General features: G+C 37.4%; 2 protein-coding genes across 2 annotated transcripts; both read left to right on the top strand.

The window, feature by feature from the left end:
• The first annotated feature begins 5,919 nt into the window (after nucleotides 1-5,919).
• Nucleotides 5,920-6,621, top strand: LOC149178263 (uncharacterized). Its single transcript, XM_089422038.1, has one exon. The coding sequence runs from the start codon at nucleotides 5,920-5,922 to the stop codon at nucleotides 6,619-6,621; it is 702 nt and encodes a 233-aa protein (XP_089278164.1).
• A 2,599-nt stretch (nucleotides 6,622-9,220) lies between these two features.
• LOC149178262 (uncharacterized) lies at nucleotides 9,221-9,619 on the top strand. The gene has a single exon (XM_089422037.1). The coding sequence runs from the start codon at nucleotides 9,221-9,223 to the stop codon at nucleotides 9,617-9,619; it is 399 nt and encodes a 132-aa protein (XP_089278163.1).
• The last annotated feature ends 8,225 nt before the right edge of the window (nucleotides 9,620-17,844 follow it).

Raw genomic sequence — 17,844 nt, 5'->3', positions numbered from 1 at the left:
AACAACTCAAACAACAAGTACTTTGCGGAATAATAAAGCAGTCAATCACCAACACTGCTTAAGACACCTTTCAAGCTACACAATCAAGCTAGTGATGTCAGTCAAGTAACCTAGTGCTCTGATACCATCTGATCTGAAAATGGAATGTACTTGTTTAAGGGTGCAAGGTATCCATTTCCAATAATTTCAACTGTGAGCTAGACACTCCAAATGACCTCTAAAAATGTATAAACTTCTTATTTCTTATACAGAGATAGACTGTAGGGGCATTCACCGGACATGTCACCTCTAAAAAGAGGATGAGTTCCAGAGGCTACCTGGCCCTCTACAGGCTCTGCCTAAAGAAATAACAAAGTAAACACTTAGAAGTCTTGGACATACACATACTTGAAGGTTAAGGTCTTGCGGAATAAGACAAGTAACTTTCTGTAGCTGAGTAAGTGATTATGTGTGTATGAAAGTTATATTTATTTGCTGTTTAATACTTTATATCAGTTTTGTTTAGCATATCATCTTCAGCAAATAAAGACATCAAAATGATAAAGCAGTTCACCCCCCCCTCTGGGCTACATCTGCTGGACCAAACCTCTCTAACTAGGTTTGTCCTCTTGTATTAAAATTGCTAAAAAGGCTAATACAAGAATATGGGTGTCTCAAAGGACAGATCTGACTGTAAATACAGAATCAGAAGATAGGAATTAGCCAAACATGCTTTTTCCCAAACACTAAACAGTGAATTTTGTACCTTATACAATACTTTCCCCAATTGGCCCTAGTGGCCCTTTAAACTTTCATGGAGAATTTCAAGGTGAAGATGACCTCAATTGGTTTTGAAACCTCTGCCATTAGACTCAGAAGGTCGAAAATAGCAGACATAGGCTTTTGAATCACCAAAAACGGATGAACATAGCCCCCAAACAGCTCCAACACTGAAATGGCCCTAGTGGCCCTGAAAGCTTCCCTGAAGCTAAACAGTGAGAAGAATGCCTCAGAAGGAAAAATGAGCTGTAGAAATGGATTTAGAATGCTGAAAACCTTCAGGAATGACCTTCGTTCCACATTCAATGGCTGCACAATTCCCAATGCAGCTCCCAAACTGATTTGGCCCTAGTGGCTCCTGGAACTTCCACGAAGCTAAAACACCTGCAAATGACCTCAGATGGCTGTGAGACCTACACCAATGGCTTCAGAAGGTCGAAAATACCCAAAATCAAAAAAAAATTCATCCAAAACCGACTTTCCTAGCCAAAGTTATGGCCATTTAAAGTTTCTCCAGTTTTTCCCTAGAAAAACTCCAGCTAACTTTAGTTAACTCCAGTTAGCTCCGCCAATTATGGCGGGTCCACCAAATTTGGCGCTCCTGCCAAAATTCCGCCAAATTAACTGCAGTTACATTTAATGTTTGGTGGTTGCCTCATATTTCGTGCCAGACGGAATATTCCTTTTTTAATTTTTTTTTGAAAAAATAAAATTTCTAATGTTATGGACAAATTCTTCTTTTTGCCATAACTTCCTCATACGGCAACCGTTTTTCGAACCGTTTGCGGCGCCGGAATTGAGAAGACGAGCACTTTCTAGTCATTCAACTTTGAACCAGTTCTAAGCACTTTAAATTTTGAGCATTTTACGACACTTAGGACATGAGCACCTGATCAGCAGAGGTTAAAAGGTCAAAAGAGACCACACAAGGTCTGCCACCTCCATCCAAATTCTCGAATTTATGTGAAAAACTCCAATATCTTCCCTAGAAAGACAGTCTCCAAGATATCAAAACTCTGAGATCTAAGATACTCGCTCTACACCTATGCACTCAGGATATTTGTGATCGAATTCATTGGAGGACTATTTTGAGCATAAGTTCTATTTGTAGACCATTGTCAAAAGTGCCAAAGTTATGAAGCAAATTCTCTATGAAAAACGAAATCCATATCTTATTTTTGTGCATTCAAATTGCAAGCTATATAAAAAGAAGTCCTGAGCATGTTTCTTGTTTAAAGGGTTATATAATCTTAAAGAATATTTGAGCTAAAGGCTATAGTTACCAAGAAAGGGGAGTCGAGACTGCTATGTTGTCTTTGGGCATAAAGGAAACCGAAATCTGATAGTGCTTGAGACCCACCTTAAAGTCTTGTGTCAGAGCAGCAACATATATATACATCTATGTTCTACCTTAGATCCGAATTCTAAGGCAGTGAGGATAGAGCAACATCCATACTACCTCTAATACCAACATATTTTCTATCTATTCATTTATTGAATTACCTTATATTCCATAGTTTCTTTCCATTGCATCACTGGTATAGTTGCTCTTGTGGTCATTGAACTCTAAAATTCGGTTATATCTCACTAAAATATATTGTCAAAATATTTCTTATTAGTGTTGAAACTTCCATTGTTATTGTCGAATGACACAATTATGGTTGCTCCTTCTATTAAAATAATTCTCTAGTTTTCTATTATGAGTTGCATTAAGTTAATATAACAGATTTATGGTTAGGTTCATAATATCAAGAGTAACAAGAACGAGTTGGGGTTAGATGGGAATCAAATAGGTCTAATAGATTTTACCCAATTTGCAGAGCTGAAAATTTCTTCCATGGTATAGTCATACCAAGGAATGAACCAACATCACCTTCTTATAAGGAGCTGAATTGGTCCTTACAAATCCTGGTAGGGGAATGAAAGGTGTTGTACAGAAAGCAAAGGAAATAGTAGAAAATTACATAAATAAGACCAAGCCTAGCAAAAGAATTTGGAGGGCATACAAGCCTTGTTTAAGGAGACATAAGGATAATATAATATCCATCTATAGTCCGTATTCATTGACAAAAGGATCAAATCTCTTGATCACCCTTATCCATCCCTAATCTCTGTTACAAAGTTGCAGATCTATTCTAAGAGAGCGAAAGTATAATGAACCTTATTTTTGAAAGAACAAAAGGCTTGTCTACCAACCTAAGGGAGGATGTACTTATTGGCAGAGTTTAAAAGGTCAAAAGAGACCCCACAAGGTCTGCCACCTCCATCCAAATTCCCGAATTTACGTGCAAAACTCCAATATCTTCCCTAGAAAGACAGTCTCCAAGATATCAAAACTTTGAGACTTAGAAAACTGAAAAATTGTCAAACCTAAAGTGAAATACCCGCACACGTATTCCTTAATCTTGATTTCTGAATTTTTACCTCTCGTGTCTCAACAGCTAAACTGTTGGTCATTTTCCATTATGTAGTGCATGTCTATAGACCATTGGGGCGACATTATTATCTACCATATTGTCTACCAAACATTGGGATTATTCACAATCTGGTGACTTTGATTTTTTATCCAATTACATTTGCAAACATGGAAAATTGCCATTAAATGTCTGGACTCCAAAAAAAAGAATGAAAAGAAAAATCAATCCTGACTTTAATTCTGCTTGCAAACTAAACTATGGAACCAGAATCTGGAAGAAAAACATAAAACAGATAAACATTTATTTTTGAGTTATCAAGGTTTTCTGCAATCATTTGTTTAAACATCGACCAGATTCTTCCATAGATTTATTTAAGGTCTAAATGAAATTGTTTTAATGACAGGAAGCAACTTTTTAACATGTTGAATGAACCATATGTGGGATTTCTAGATCAGCGAGGCATAACCCATCTATGTCTTTTAATAGACCAAGCAATGAGTTGGTATGCTGTGAAAAAAGGTCATCTAAAAATAATCAGTGTACTGAAAATTTCTTCCATGGTATAGTCATACCAAGGAATGAACCAACATCACCTTATTATAAGGAGCTGAATTGGTCCTTATAGATCCTGGCTGGGGAATGAAAGGTGTTGTATAGAAAGCAGAGGAAATAGTAGAAAATTACATAAATACCAAGCCTAGCAAAGATAGATCTTGGATCAACATAACTGAGAATTTGTGTTACTGCTTTGCGCGCAGCTAGGGCTGCAACCTCCTTGGCTGATCCTGCTCGCGGTCTGGGCCTCACGCCCCTCAGCACCGTTTCTGAACGTGCTCTGATCCGATCCTGCTAGTGATTCCCTCTTCGGCTGTGAGATGCAGCGTCTCCCTGCTGCTTGTCAAAGCGCAGCTAGGGCTAGTAGCAGTCTTTGATCAGATCTGCTTGCTGCGCGGGCCTCAAGATCATGGAGACCCAGGGATCGCCTCTTTCTCCTTCGCCGCCTCCTCCCCCTGTCGCGGAAGCTGCGTTCAACTCTCTGCTAGCTTCTTTGCCTAAGAAGAAGAAGTCAGAAGCCACCAAGTTTGTCAAAAAGCTTGAGGATGTTCTAGAGGTCACCCTTCCTCCTAAGGGCCCGATCCAGGTCGTTGTCCCTGGCAGATCGAGCCCTGGTGGGTCAGTTCACGGGCCTTTGGCCCTCTCCAAAATCGAAGGAGATCTGGGTTGTTAAGAACTGGATCCCGCTGATCAAGAACAGCGTAACTTCATACTTCCTGGGAAGAGGCTACTTCCTATTCGAATTCAACACAAAGGAGGATAAAGACTTGATTTTCAGGAATGGTCCCTATTTCATGGGACCCCAGGGCCTCTACCTCAACAAATGGACCCCAGACTTCGATCCTGCCGTGGATGTTCCAATGGCAATCCCCGTCTGGGTTTGGCTCCCGAACCTCCCAGTGCACTGTTGGAACTGGGATTCCCTCAAGCACATAGGCAATGCCTTAGGAAAATTCATCGACAGGGCAAACAACAAGGATCAGTATGACTGCGCTCGGATATGTGTTGAGGTCGACTTAGAGGTGGGACTTCTGGAGGCCATTAAAATAAATGTTGGCAGCTGGACGCATGTGCAAAAGCTGGATTACAAGCAGCTCCCATTCAAGTGTCGCAAATGCCACATCTACGGCCATTTTGCTAGAGGGTGCCCGAACAAAGGAGAAGCAAAGAAAGGGAAGGAGGACATTTGGAATCAAGTTAAGAGGACAAAGACCTCTCACAAGAAAACTGGGGCCCGAAACGGCCAAGGCCCTCAACCGGCCTCTGCCCAAAATGGACCTCCACAGAAAAGCCAAGAAAACAGGTACGAGATCTTAAGCTCTACATAAGAGGTTCCACAGGAAGAGGAAATGCAAGATAAAACCCAAGATAAAGGGACCTCAGCAGGATCAAGGCCAGGAGAAAGTGTTACTAAAAGACATAAGGATAAACAAGCAGAAGCCAACGAGGAGGAACAAGTCTTGAAGGAATCCGAGGAGGAAGGGGAAATAGGAGATTTGCAAACATCGGTCAGAAGACCGTCACAGGGTCACAAATCTACTAGAGAAAAGATAGAACAGGAAACCTACAAAGATAAGCTTTAGGGTAGTCAACCCACTCTGGAGAAACTCCTTGCTAAAAATCCGAAGGTGACAAGAAATCAGGCACAGGGTTCCAAGGGGGCCCATCAACATAAAAATAAATGATGAAGATAGTCTCCTGGAATTGCAGAGGAATGGGGAGTAGAGTGAAAGAAGAAGCAATGAGAAGTCTTATAAGAATAGAAGCCCCAGATATTCTTCTAATTCAGGAGACAAAAATGGAGGACAACGAGTTTCTCCAAATTAGTAAAAAAAATTGGAAGGAAGGCAGAGGTCAATCTGTCTCAGCACGGGGAGCCTCTTGGGGGTTGGGCTCTCTCTGGAATAAATCTAAGTATTTGTTGGTTACAGAGATCCTCAATACCCATTGGTTGTTTCTGAAGCTATAGCACATGGACTTGAGGGAGGTATTTTGTCTCTTCAATGTCTATGTCCTAGTAAATGCATGGGAGAAAAGGGTTTGTTGGGACTCCATCAGGCAACTGTCGGAATCAGAGAATTTGGAAAACATCATAGTTGCTGGAGATCTAAATCTCACCTTGCATGCAGAGGAAAAGTGAGGAGGTAGTATCATAAGGGATCCAACAAGGGAGTGGGTGGAGGATCTCATGCAGGACTGGGATCTGCTCGACATCTCTCCTTCCAATGGTAAGTACACCTGGTCTAACAAAAGAATAGGCCCCGGCCACATTGCTGCAAGACTTGATAGATTTCTGGTGCAGAGTTCCTTTCTTTTGCTTGGTCTCGAGTCCAGAATGCACATCCTCCCTTGCAGCGTTTCAGATCACAAGCCTATTAAGCTTGAGATACTGGATCATAATGATCTTGGCCCTATTCCTTTCAGATTCAGTCCACTTTGGGTCAAGAATCCTGAGTTTCTGAACTTGGTTCAAGATTGTTGGAAAATTCCGGTGAAGGGTTCTCCCTTCTACATCTGGGAGGATAAGATTAGAAGACTAAAAGTTGTCCTAAAATTGTGGGCCAAATCCCTCCCCAACCCTGCAATAGAGAGAAAATTGGCCCAAGACAGACTCGATCAGCATGCCCAAAATGAAGATGCAGAAATCACTAGAGATGTATTAGATAAGGAGGCCGATCTTCAACAAAATTTCCATAAAGCTTATCTCTCGGAGGAAGAATATTGGAGACAAAAGTCTCAGAGTCTATGGCTTAAAGCGGGAGATAGAAATTCTGCCTTCTTCCACAAACAAGCCCAAGCTAGAAAGAGCTTCAACTCTATTGAATTAAGGAAGGGAACTCTATCCACAAGGATTTTGGGAGCACCAAGAAAGCAGTTTCACTCACTTTAAAAAACTTTATAGTGAAGAAGGAGTGACAGACCCAAACTCCAAATTCTTGGGGGCGGTCCCTACTAAGATCTCCCCCACAATGAATCAGCATCTTGAAGCAAAGATCACTATAAAAGAAATAAAGGATGCTCTCTTCGACATGGAGCCCGACAAAGCCCCAGGCCCGGATGGCTTCACCGCAAGATTCCTCCAATCCTGTTGGCAGATTGTGGAAAAAGACCTCTACAAAATGATCTTGAAATCTCAAAATTGCCAGAAAATAGGGGGCAGCACCAATTCTGCCTTCCTTGCCCTCATCCCCAAGGAAAAGGGTGCTAAGGCTTTCAATAGGTTCCATCCCATCTCTCTTTGCAACATTGGATATAAATTAATCACAAAGGTGATCGCCAATAGGCTAAAAGGTATCCTCCCAGCCATCATTCCGGAGAATCAAGGCGGGTTTGTTCAAGGGAGACAGATTGCGGACAACTTCATCCTAGTTCAAGAGGCGATTCATTCAAGCCTACAACACAAAGAGAAAGGTATGGTAATCAAACTAGACTTGGCAAATGCTTTTGATCGAGTCAGACTTAGTTTTCTTTGGGAAGTCATGCAAAAATTTGGCTTTGGAATGAATTTTATCAATTGGATTCGAGCTTGTATTGTCGATCCTTGGATCGCTCCCTTGGTGAACGGGAGAGCAGCAGACTTTTTCAAAGCATCAAGAGGACTTAGGCAGGGTTGTCCCCTTTCCCCGCTTCTTTTTTTCCTCCATATTTCTGTCTTGGGCTTCTATTTAGATCAAAAGTTGGTTGATCAAGAGATCCTGGGGCTCAATATTGCCAGAGGAGTTAAAAATGTAAACCATGCTTTGTTTGCTGATGATACTCTCCTGCTAGGGGCTGCCTTCACCTGATCCGCCTTAAGGTTCAAGGAAGCACTGGATGAATATTGTGAAGCTACAGGCAGCATTTTAAACAAAGGGAAATGTAATGTTTTTTGTTGGAATATCTCTGCCAACACCCTCACCGCCATATCTATAACTTTAGGCTTCTCTGCCTCCCTCAATTGGACTTCCTTTATCTATCTGGGTCTTCCTAACTTCCGCAAACTTGCCTACAGCAAAGACTGGTTCCCTCTGGTAGACAAATTCAAGGCAAAAATTCAAGCTTAGGGATTCACTTGGCTAAATCTTGCCGGCAAAACAGTTCTCATCAAATACATATCAGTAGTCTACCCATTTTCCAATTCTCTGTTATCCTAGCTCCAACTGGCATCATTAGGAAAATGGAAGCCTTCATCTGCAAATTCTTCTGGAAAGGTGGCAATCACAATGAAAGAAGAATCCCATTGGTTAGCTGGGATAAAATCTGCAAGCCCTTGAATGAAGGAGGTCTCAACTTTAAGGATCTCAGTCTTGAAAACACAGCCATGGGAGCCAAGATTTTTTGGAAAATCACTGGTCCTCATCCATGCTAGGTGCAAAGAGCATTATGGAAGAAGTATTTTACTGGGGCACGGAAAAGATGCTTGGACAATTCCCTGCCCACCACCGGATTGCAATTGTTAAAACTCTGTCACAAAGCAATTCCTCTAATTAAAAACAACACGTTTTGGATACCCGACAATGGAAAAGAAATCGGTCTCTAGGATGACGGTATCATGATGTACCCTCCCCTGTCGAGCAACGGCTCCCTTCAAGAGCTGCGTTCGTGGTTGGATGGCACTGGGCTCTTTACACTTTGGGACGTCTCGACATGGACAGGCAACACTTGGCTACGTTGGAACCTGCCACCCATGCCAGCTGAGTTGACCAACGATCGGGACACTCTGCTCACGCTGTTGAATGGGAAGGCACCTCTGCGTGCAGGGAAGAAGGATGCCCGTGGTTGGGGAGCTAAGCCTGGAACATATACAGTAGCGCAGGGGTATAAATCATTGCAGGAGCGTCCACATGTTCCACCAAATCCTGTTGTGTGGAAGGGTCTATGGAGTTACAAGACCATGCCAAAGGTGGACTTTTTTTGTTGGTTGTTATGCCACAAAGGAATTCTTACTGAGGACAGGTTAAAGAAGAAAGGATTCCATGGACCCTCACGATGCCAATTGTGTTGTGACAGCGAAGAGAATGCCCACCATTTAATGTTGGAATGAAAATACTCAGTAGAAATCTGGCAGAAGGAAAAGAGGGTTCATCTTGCCAATTTCTATCTCTGATTTATTTGCAACCTGGAGAAATTTTTATCCAGAAACACTTCGAAAAAATGAAAGCTTTAAGGCTGCTTGGCTCTCCTTGCCAAAATTTATCTGCTAGCAAATTTGGCTTGAGAGAAATAGAAGAGTTTTCAGAGATGAAGGGCAAAATCCGAATTTCATCATAATCAAGATAAAAAGCCAATGGAAAGAAAGTCTGTGTGAGCATTTGTTAGATTCGAATCTAAGTCAGCAGGACTTAGATTGGGGCACTTCGTTGGATCTCCATTTCTCTCGAGAAATAAGACATCACAAGGAAAAAAAAGAATGGCAATTCAGAGGGAAGGAGAATGAACTATCAAAATGGCTCACCAGGCAATCCAGGCATACCTTGTTCTTTGATGGGGCAGCGAAAGGAAACCCCGGTATGGCAGGGGCAGGAGGAGTTATAAAGAACAAGGAAGGCAAAATTGTGACTAACTTTGCTTGGGGAATAGAGTACTCCACAAGTATCCAAGCTGAAGCCTTGGCACTTCTTCAAGGTCTCAAGCACGTCAAGGCCCTTGGTTTAACAGAGGTAAATGTTATCGGAGATTCTCAGTCCATTATTAAAGTCATAGTGGAGAATTCTCCTCCTGCTGATCTTAGATTAGCTAGAGTGGTGTCAAGAATCAGACTTTTGGTGAAATCTCTTCAGTCTGTTAATTTCTTTCATGTATTGAGGGAGAACAATAAGGATGCTGACTTGGAAGCCAACAAAGCGGTGCCTCTTGCAGTTGGCTCTCTCTTGAGAGATGGGGTCGAGGAGTGGGACTCCATTCCATAATCTTGTTCTCATGTTTTACTGCATTATACTAAATCAGTTTGTTTGTGTCCATAAGATAGGGAAAATAACGGAAATAGATTCTCTAGTTCCGAGTAAGAAACATTGGCACCCAAATCTTGGGGCCTTTGATCATCTGGTGGAAGAAAGTTCATGGGCTTGGCCTGAATTATTGTAACCGATGAAAGGCATTTTAGCCACAGTTCTAATATAAACCCATACCCGTTCTTGTAAAAAAAAAATACCAAGCCTAGCGAAAGCATTTGGAGGGCATACAAGCCTTGTTCAATGAGACATAAGGACTAATATAATATCCATATATAGTATGTATCCATTGACAAAAGGATCAAATCTCTTGATCACCCATATCCATCCCTAATCTTTGTTACAAAGCTGAAGATCTATTCTAAGAGAGTGAAGGTATAATGAACTTTATTTTTGAAAGAACAAAAGGCTTGTCTACCAACCTAAGGGAGGATGTACTTATTGGCAGAGGTTAAAAGGTCGAAAGAGACCCCACAAGGTCTGCCACCTCCATCCAAATTCCCGAATTTATGTGCAAAACTCCAATATCTTCCCTAGAAAGACAGTCTCCAAGATATCAAAACTCTGAGACTCAGAAAACTGAAAAACTGTCAAACCTAAAGTGAAATACCATGCAGACCTGCAGCATAAAAACATGAAATATCTGCAGCAATTATCTGTATGGAAAATTGAATTTAAGTTAGCCAATTAATTTGCAATGCTTCCTCTGGTTTGATTTATTGGTATTCATTAAAACAATCTTTCGCACACGTATTCCTTAATCTTGATTTCTGAATTTTTACCTCTCATGTCTCAACAGCTGAACTGTTGGTCATTTTCCATTGTGTAGTGCATGTCTATAGACCATTGGGGTGACATTATTATCTACCATATTGTCTAGCAAACATTGGGATTATTCACAATCTGGTGACATGGATTTTTTATCCAATTACATTTGCAAACATGGAAAATTGCCATTAAATGTCTGGACTCCAAAAAAAAAAATTGAAAAGAAAAATCAATCCTAACTTTAATTTTGCTTGCAAACTGAACTATGGAACCAGAAATCTGGACGAAAAACATAAAACAAATAAACATTTATTTTTGAGTTATCAAGGTTTTCTGCAATCATTTGTTTAAACATCAACTAGATTCTTCCATAGATTTATTTGAGGTCTAAATGAAATTGGTCTGATGATAGGAAGCACTTTTTAACATGATGAATGAACCATATGTGGGATTTCTAGATCAGCGAGGCAGAACCCATCTATGTCTGTTAATAGACCAAGCAATCAGTTGGTAAGTTGGGAAAAAAGGTCATCTAAAAATAATCAGTGTAGTCAGCAACAAAACACGAGAAATTTTTATGGTGCAAAGGATTTAGTGGCTTCAAATAGGAATCTAAGCAGCGATCGTACTACCAAAGGTTCCTCCAAAAATCTTAAAGAACCACTACCAAAGGGAAAGGGAAACGGTGGAATTAAGAGGTGAATGGAATACTCAACAAGATTCTCAGAGTTGCAGCAAGAGCATGGATGTGGTTTCTTTCACATTTTCATCTCGTATGAGGTCTACAGGTGATAAATCAATTCTATCTGCATTTCTTTAACTATAAAATTTTAAATCTACCAAATGAGAATGCTGCAGACAAACCCTACAAAATACCGGTGATAAATTTTTGCATTTAGCGCCTACCTAAAGGGCTTTAACGCTCCTTCTCTAGTCTCCCTGGGTTGTCTGTGAGATCTTGAGCACTGAACTTCTGAACAGGGTATAGCAGAATATTGAATGAGCACTGAACAACTTCTGAACAGGGTATAGCAGAATACTGAATGAGCTATAAGGCCAGACGACAGCATAATTGTTCATTGTTATGGCAGCAGGTCGTGCACAACAGAAATCAGAAGCATTGTTATGGCAGCAAGTCATGGAAGCAGGTCGTGCATAATAGAAACCGGAATGGTTTTGGAGAGGGAGAAATTGTCCATTTTGGAGAGAGATATGTAGCCAGATGTCAGAGAGAAAACCATATGCCAAATGTCAATCAGAAAATGAAAGTATAGACTACTAAACTGGTTCAAAAAAAGGCCTATCAACCTAAATATAAATGTTGTTAGTTTTTTAAAAAAAAAAAAAAACATACCATTATAAGAGATATTATTGATTTATTATCAATTTTATTTTTATTTTTTTTTATCAATTTTAATTTGTTTAATCTAATTATATTAAATAATAATTAATAATTAAGTTTCTTCCTCACACAAATATAATTTTTGAAATCTAAATGTTTAATGAGAATATAATCACCCTACTTAACCATCAAATATAAGCTTAAAATTACAATATCCATATAATGTTATTTTTTTTATTACAACATCCATATTTTTATCCATTATATTCTTTTTTTTCTTTGTTGTTATTGCACATTAATTGTGAGGGTTTGTCCAAAACATTTTATTATCCTTAGTCAATGGGGCAACCAAAAATGAGTGATGTCTTTTATTAACATTATAGTGAATTTGTTGCCAAGAGAGTATATTTTCTTATTCAATTTTCCTCTCCTCTCTAAGATTTATTGTGTAAGCGCACGTGTGTAAAACTACAATGGAATAGATGTGGTTTTAAAATTCCACGACGTTACTTTTTTAAGCCATTCAAAATACTAAGAAAGAAATTAACATTTTTACTTTGACATTCAAGAAAAGTATTTTAGATTGACAAAATTGTGAAATATTAATCATAAATATTTCAAAATTAGATTACAATTTAGATATTCGAAAATGTTGAATTTACCTATTAAAAAAAAAAAATTAACAATCCAAATTACAATTATAATGAAAAATTTAGCAAAAAATAGTCAAAATCATAAAAAGTTTAACCTTATTCTTATATTTTGTGGCTTCTTGAAATTGCTTGTCCTTACCGAATCTTATCCTTTCAATAAATAAATAAAAGTCATTCTACAATAATCCAAAAAATCTTAGATTCCAATAACATAAGTTACATGATAGGATAGGTGATACATTTATGAATACAAACTTAAAGGCATCTTTGAATTTATTACACAACGATAAAATGTCCTCTCTTAAATGAAGTTCATAAAAGTTCCATTGCATAATAATCCAAAAACTAATATTCCAAAGGACATAACTTCACATTATACTTATGTACTATTAACATGCATATATAAAAACTTCACATTATACTTGTGTACTATTAACATGCATATATAAAATTATAATTACATTTATGTCATATATTTATGGTTGGAATTTTGTTTGACTTTCCTCTTATATAATATTTAATATTGTTTTTTAATTTAATATTAGAGTTATTTTTCGTTATAGAAAATCGTGTAGATTTATAAACTTATGTAATCTACTAAAACAAGAGATAAGAATTTATTTCTACTCTTTATAGCGAAAGCCCATAAAGATCGAGCAAACAATAATTAATAGAGTAAGAGAATCAAAGACACATAACACAATAAATATTTGAGGAAAGCCACAGCTCAAAACCCTACTATCTGAACTGCATTAATCAGAAATCCAAGATGATAATACAATGCTTGTTCTCACAAAAACAATCCCAACACTTAGTAAAATCATTCTCCTAACTCATAAGCAAGCTCAAGCCAAATCCAGGCCTCTTCTCTGCTCTCCAAGCCTTCTATTTCTTTACGCCCTTGGTCAAAAAATTTGGATAAATACAATATGCTCTGCTCAACCTTGAGCTTAACCTGCACAAGTATTTCCTATCCTCCGCCTGATGACTTCCTTTGGCCAATACTTAGCCAATTTTCCAAGCCTCCAAGCTTTTAATTCTTTGCACAATTCATGAGAGAAATAAGCCATATTTAAAGGGAAGTTCCTCATCCATAACTATGCAATCCCTTCTAGGTTCAGTTCCTGATTTCATGCACCATCTGTACAACTCAGAAAATTATACAACAAATAGCACATTGTCCCTGCACTCTAGTCTCAACTGGGTCTTTCTCAGAATCGACATGCATGAGTTTCTGATGAGGGAATCTTTAGTTAACTGGAGTAGCACTAGTTGAGTGCACTAATGCATCAACCGACCGTTAACTCACTATTAGTTCCTCAAACAGTTTGGAACTAATTTAACTGGACTTAACTCAATAAACTGAGTTAACTAATTACAACTCATACTTAACTCATCGTGGAGCCTTATAATATAGGGAGAACATATACATGACTTCAAAAAGACTTCCAACTCGAAATTTCTAAGTTAATTAAGTCAACTCACTCTAGTTAACTATTACAAGTTGCTATGAGAATAGAATTCGACTTTAATTCTCAGTTTAATTTAAGGACAAATTAAACTGGAATTTCTAGATTCTATTTTTATCATTTTTTGTTACTATTTTCAACATTGACCTAGGCTATGTCTAGATGGTAAAAGGTTCATAAAGTGAGTGGTTGGATAGATAGTTTATTCTCTTCACCACTAAATTTAATTCCCACAAATAACATGTTGGCCTCCTCATAAGTGAAACCCTCTTATAGATGTGTCTTCAGCTATCTTAACCCTTACTAAATCATAAATTTCTTGTTAAGTACTAACTTATACACTGTTGATACTAACCTAAAAATTACAATAATAACCAAAATGACTTTGAAATTGAACCTCATTTAAATAATCTTTAGAAATTACTGATTCTTTTAATTCTTCTATATTTAAACCAACAAACTCCATATTATCTGTTTCCCATAAATTTCTAAACATTCACGAAATAAACCATATACATTTAAAATATATCTATCATAAAATTATTATTACAATATATCTCATATTAATTAAAAAAATCAATTTACAATAATATATAAATTTCCATATCTTTTAACCAATATCTCAATGAAATACATTTAAAATATATCTATCATAAAATTATTATTAAAATCAATTTACAATAATATATAAATTTCCATATCTTTTAACCAATATTTCAATGAAAATAATCACAAAGAATTAACACTTTTTATTAGTAATAGTCAATGAATTAAATTATATGACTAGTATGTTTACTTGTACACCTTCCTCTCTTTTCATATCTTTATCCAATATTTTAATATTTTTTAAAACAAAGTATGTACAACTATTCTCTTTATTTCTTATAATTATTTTAAAACATAAGTACTTAGATCTATATATATACCAAATAAACACCAACACTACCTACTCCACTAATAATACCAACTACCCGCCATAACCAAATAGTCCAATTAAACAACCCATACCATCTACTAGTCCTAGTTAACCTACTCAAGTACAACGATTAAACCTATGGGCCATCAAGTGACAAGGACGTCCTTGAAAGTATAGGATAGTAAATGATTTAATAATAAAGTTGCCCCTATAAAGAATAATACATTAAGCTTAAAATAAATTATGAATGTAAAAACACATTTTGTAAAGTTTAAATTTGAATATTAAAAAGGCTACCTCCAATCAAGAAAGGGAGGGCATACTTTGACTTCTTTTTCCTAATTTATCTTAAATTTGACGCAAGCAAAAAATTAAATAAAATTCTTTCAATAACTTGTTATTGGTAAATTATATATTAAAATAAATATAAAAATGAAAAATATTTTAGGTTAAAAAGTTAGATATATGAAACCATATTTTTTAACAAAAAAAACTATAATTATTTCAATAACTTGTTATTGTAAATTATATATTAAAATAAATATAAAAATGAAAAGTATTTTATATTAAAAAGTTAGATACGAGTGTAACAATGTGAAAACATATTTAAAAAAAAAAAACATTATTATAGTTTAAGCAATATGTATTTATTATAAAAAAATTCTATTTTTTTTTTTAAATCCAAAATTTTTATAATGGATAATTTTGAAAAAAAAATGGTTGTCATTATTATATTAAATATAATTATTTTATAAATGCTATAAATAGGCCAATTACAATGTCTATGAAAACTAAACTCATACAACTAGAGAAACAAAAAAATTAAATCATTCTTCTTAAAGAATTTCAAAAAGTTTATGTTATTATAAATTTTAAAAAGGACATTTAAAATTATAATGGTTTAGTATAACACAATAAGATCTTATACTAATAAATTATATGCACCTTATTTTGATCAACATTAGTAGGTTTGGACTCTTGATTGGTGAGTCCATATATTCTAGCATTTAATTGTATGTTTCCTCTTCTTTGGGTTCATTGGGGACATGATTTATTGACATTTTAAAAATAGAAGTATTAGATTAAGATTTTGTTGAGATTGTAAGACCATATTTTTCAGAATGAACATTTTGATTCCAAGACTTTAATTTTCCTATTTTGTTGTAGGAGGCTTTACATAATTATTACATTTGAGAAATGTGTTGGTGCTCAATTATGTGTACCTTAGTTGTTATTGAGAATATGGATGTCTTGTCACTATTGGTGAGATCTTCATGCCTATACAAATCTCTATAAATTTATTGAATTTCCTTGTGATGCATACCATGGTTCGCAAGTAATCCATAACCCAAAGCTTCTAGCAATGCCCAAGTATATCATAGACATCAAAATTAAGGAGGGAACAATATCAAGATACTTAAAAGGAAACCCTGAAGCTATCAAACACAAAGAGATGAGCAAGTCTTTTCCAAGCTAGAGGAAGAGGCAAGCCCAGAGGGTTACGTAATTGCTAGTTCAAAGTCCACTTTGAAGATAACTAACATTGCTTAACATACTCATTCATTACCCATGATTGAAAATCCAAAACAACCCACAAAAGAAGACTATTTGAAATTAAGAGAGTGAGGAACCTAATCCCCCTTGCTACAAATGCTATGAAATGGAAAAAAGACACTAAAGTTAGAAAACACAAAGCTCCAATGTAAATGGAATGTGTTGTCGCAACGACAAACACCCTCCAAAATTTATCTGTACTTGAATTTTGGAGCTTACTGTGGATCTTCTGATCGGTCATTCTATGGCCACTTCTTGATCGGTCGAAGTCACCTGCTCACACATGCTCAGTTCGGAACAAGTTCATGAGCTCATTCTTTCACGCAAGCTTGAACAAGCATAGCACAACCCATCAAGACAGTGCATGTGAAATGTTCAGCCCATATCGACAGTCAGTGTGCATTGTCATTGATAGTCCCTCACTTTTAGCCGCGTTTGTACTTCTATTTTGGTGAGTTTTTCAAACTATCGCTTTTGCGCACCTTTGTGTTCGCGAGTGTCATTTTCATGTTATCTTCACTCTGGCATGTGTCACTTTCATTGTCGTTCACATATCGCAAGTGTCGTTTGTACTTTTCTCTTCATATAGTAAATGTCATATTTTAGCATGTGGAGTGTCACACAATGCACGAAAGCTAGTTTTGGTGATTTCAAGGAGTAACCTTTGTGTAAATGAGTTGGTCTTATCGTGTAAACATGTATCACACTCATTTCCAAAGTTTCAAGCACTATCACACAAATGTTGTCACAAAGTGTATCTTTGGTGTTGCACTTGGTGTAGGTCATCGCAAAGTTGTTGCATTAAGGAAAGGATGTTGTTCATGTGTTCTGAGTGTTCCATGTTGTGTCGTCAAGTGATCTAAGTGTGTGGTCATGTTCAAAGTCATGCTTTTGCTTATCTTCCTCTCATTGATCCAACACTTAGTCAAATTGGGAAAACTCTTCAACCGGACCACTCAGCCTCCTTTAGCCAGCCTGAACTACACATTGTGCAGTCTGAGCCCTCAAGCAACATTCTTGTCTTTTGGCACTGCGCAATGCGCAGTTTTTGCCTCCTCGAAATACACACTACGCAATCCTAGTGCTTAATCCTAGCCCTTGAGCTTCATAACTACACAATCTTTCCCTCTAGCCAGGCCTGAACTGCACATTGTGCAATCTCAGTCCTCAAGCCCTAGCCTTAAGCTCCTGAATTGCGTAATTATGCAATCACTTAGCCTCCCTGTCCTTCCAACATTGCGCAGTGGGCAAACTTAGTGCTTAAGCCCTCAACCTGGATCCTTGAATCCCTCAACTTTGCAGTCACTCAGCCCAGTCCTTCAGAACTACGCATTGTGTAGTCTCAAGCCTCAAGCCTTCAACTTGAGCCCTTGAGTCCCTCAACTACATAATCCCTTTTCCCATGCCTCCAAAACTGCGCATTACGCAATCTCAAGGCTCAAGCCTCCAGCCTGAGTCCTTGAGTCCCTCAACTGCGCAAT

This window comes from Pinus tabuliformis, chromosome 4_1 (genome assembly GCF_031772625.1).
Source record: "Pinus tabuliformis cultivar Carrire ecotype Pingquan chromosome 4_1, CPIR1, whole genome shotgun sequence".
Lineage (NCBI taxonomy): Eukaryota > Viridiplantae > Streptophyta > Pinopsida > Pinales > Pinaceae > Pinus > Pinus tabuliformis.
This window is presented reverse-complemented; position numbering and strand designations above follow the sequence as displayed.

Bases quoted from the DNA above. Each gene is read 5' to 3' on its own strand.
- LOC149178263 (XM_089422038.1), top strand. From the start codon at position 5,920: ATGCAGGACTGGGATCTGCTCGACATCTCTCCTTCCAATGGTAAGTAC.
- LOC149178262 (XM_089422037.1), top strand. From the start codon at position 9,221: ATGGCAGGGGCAGGAGGAGTTATAAAGAACAAGGAAGGCAAAATTGTG.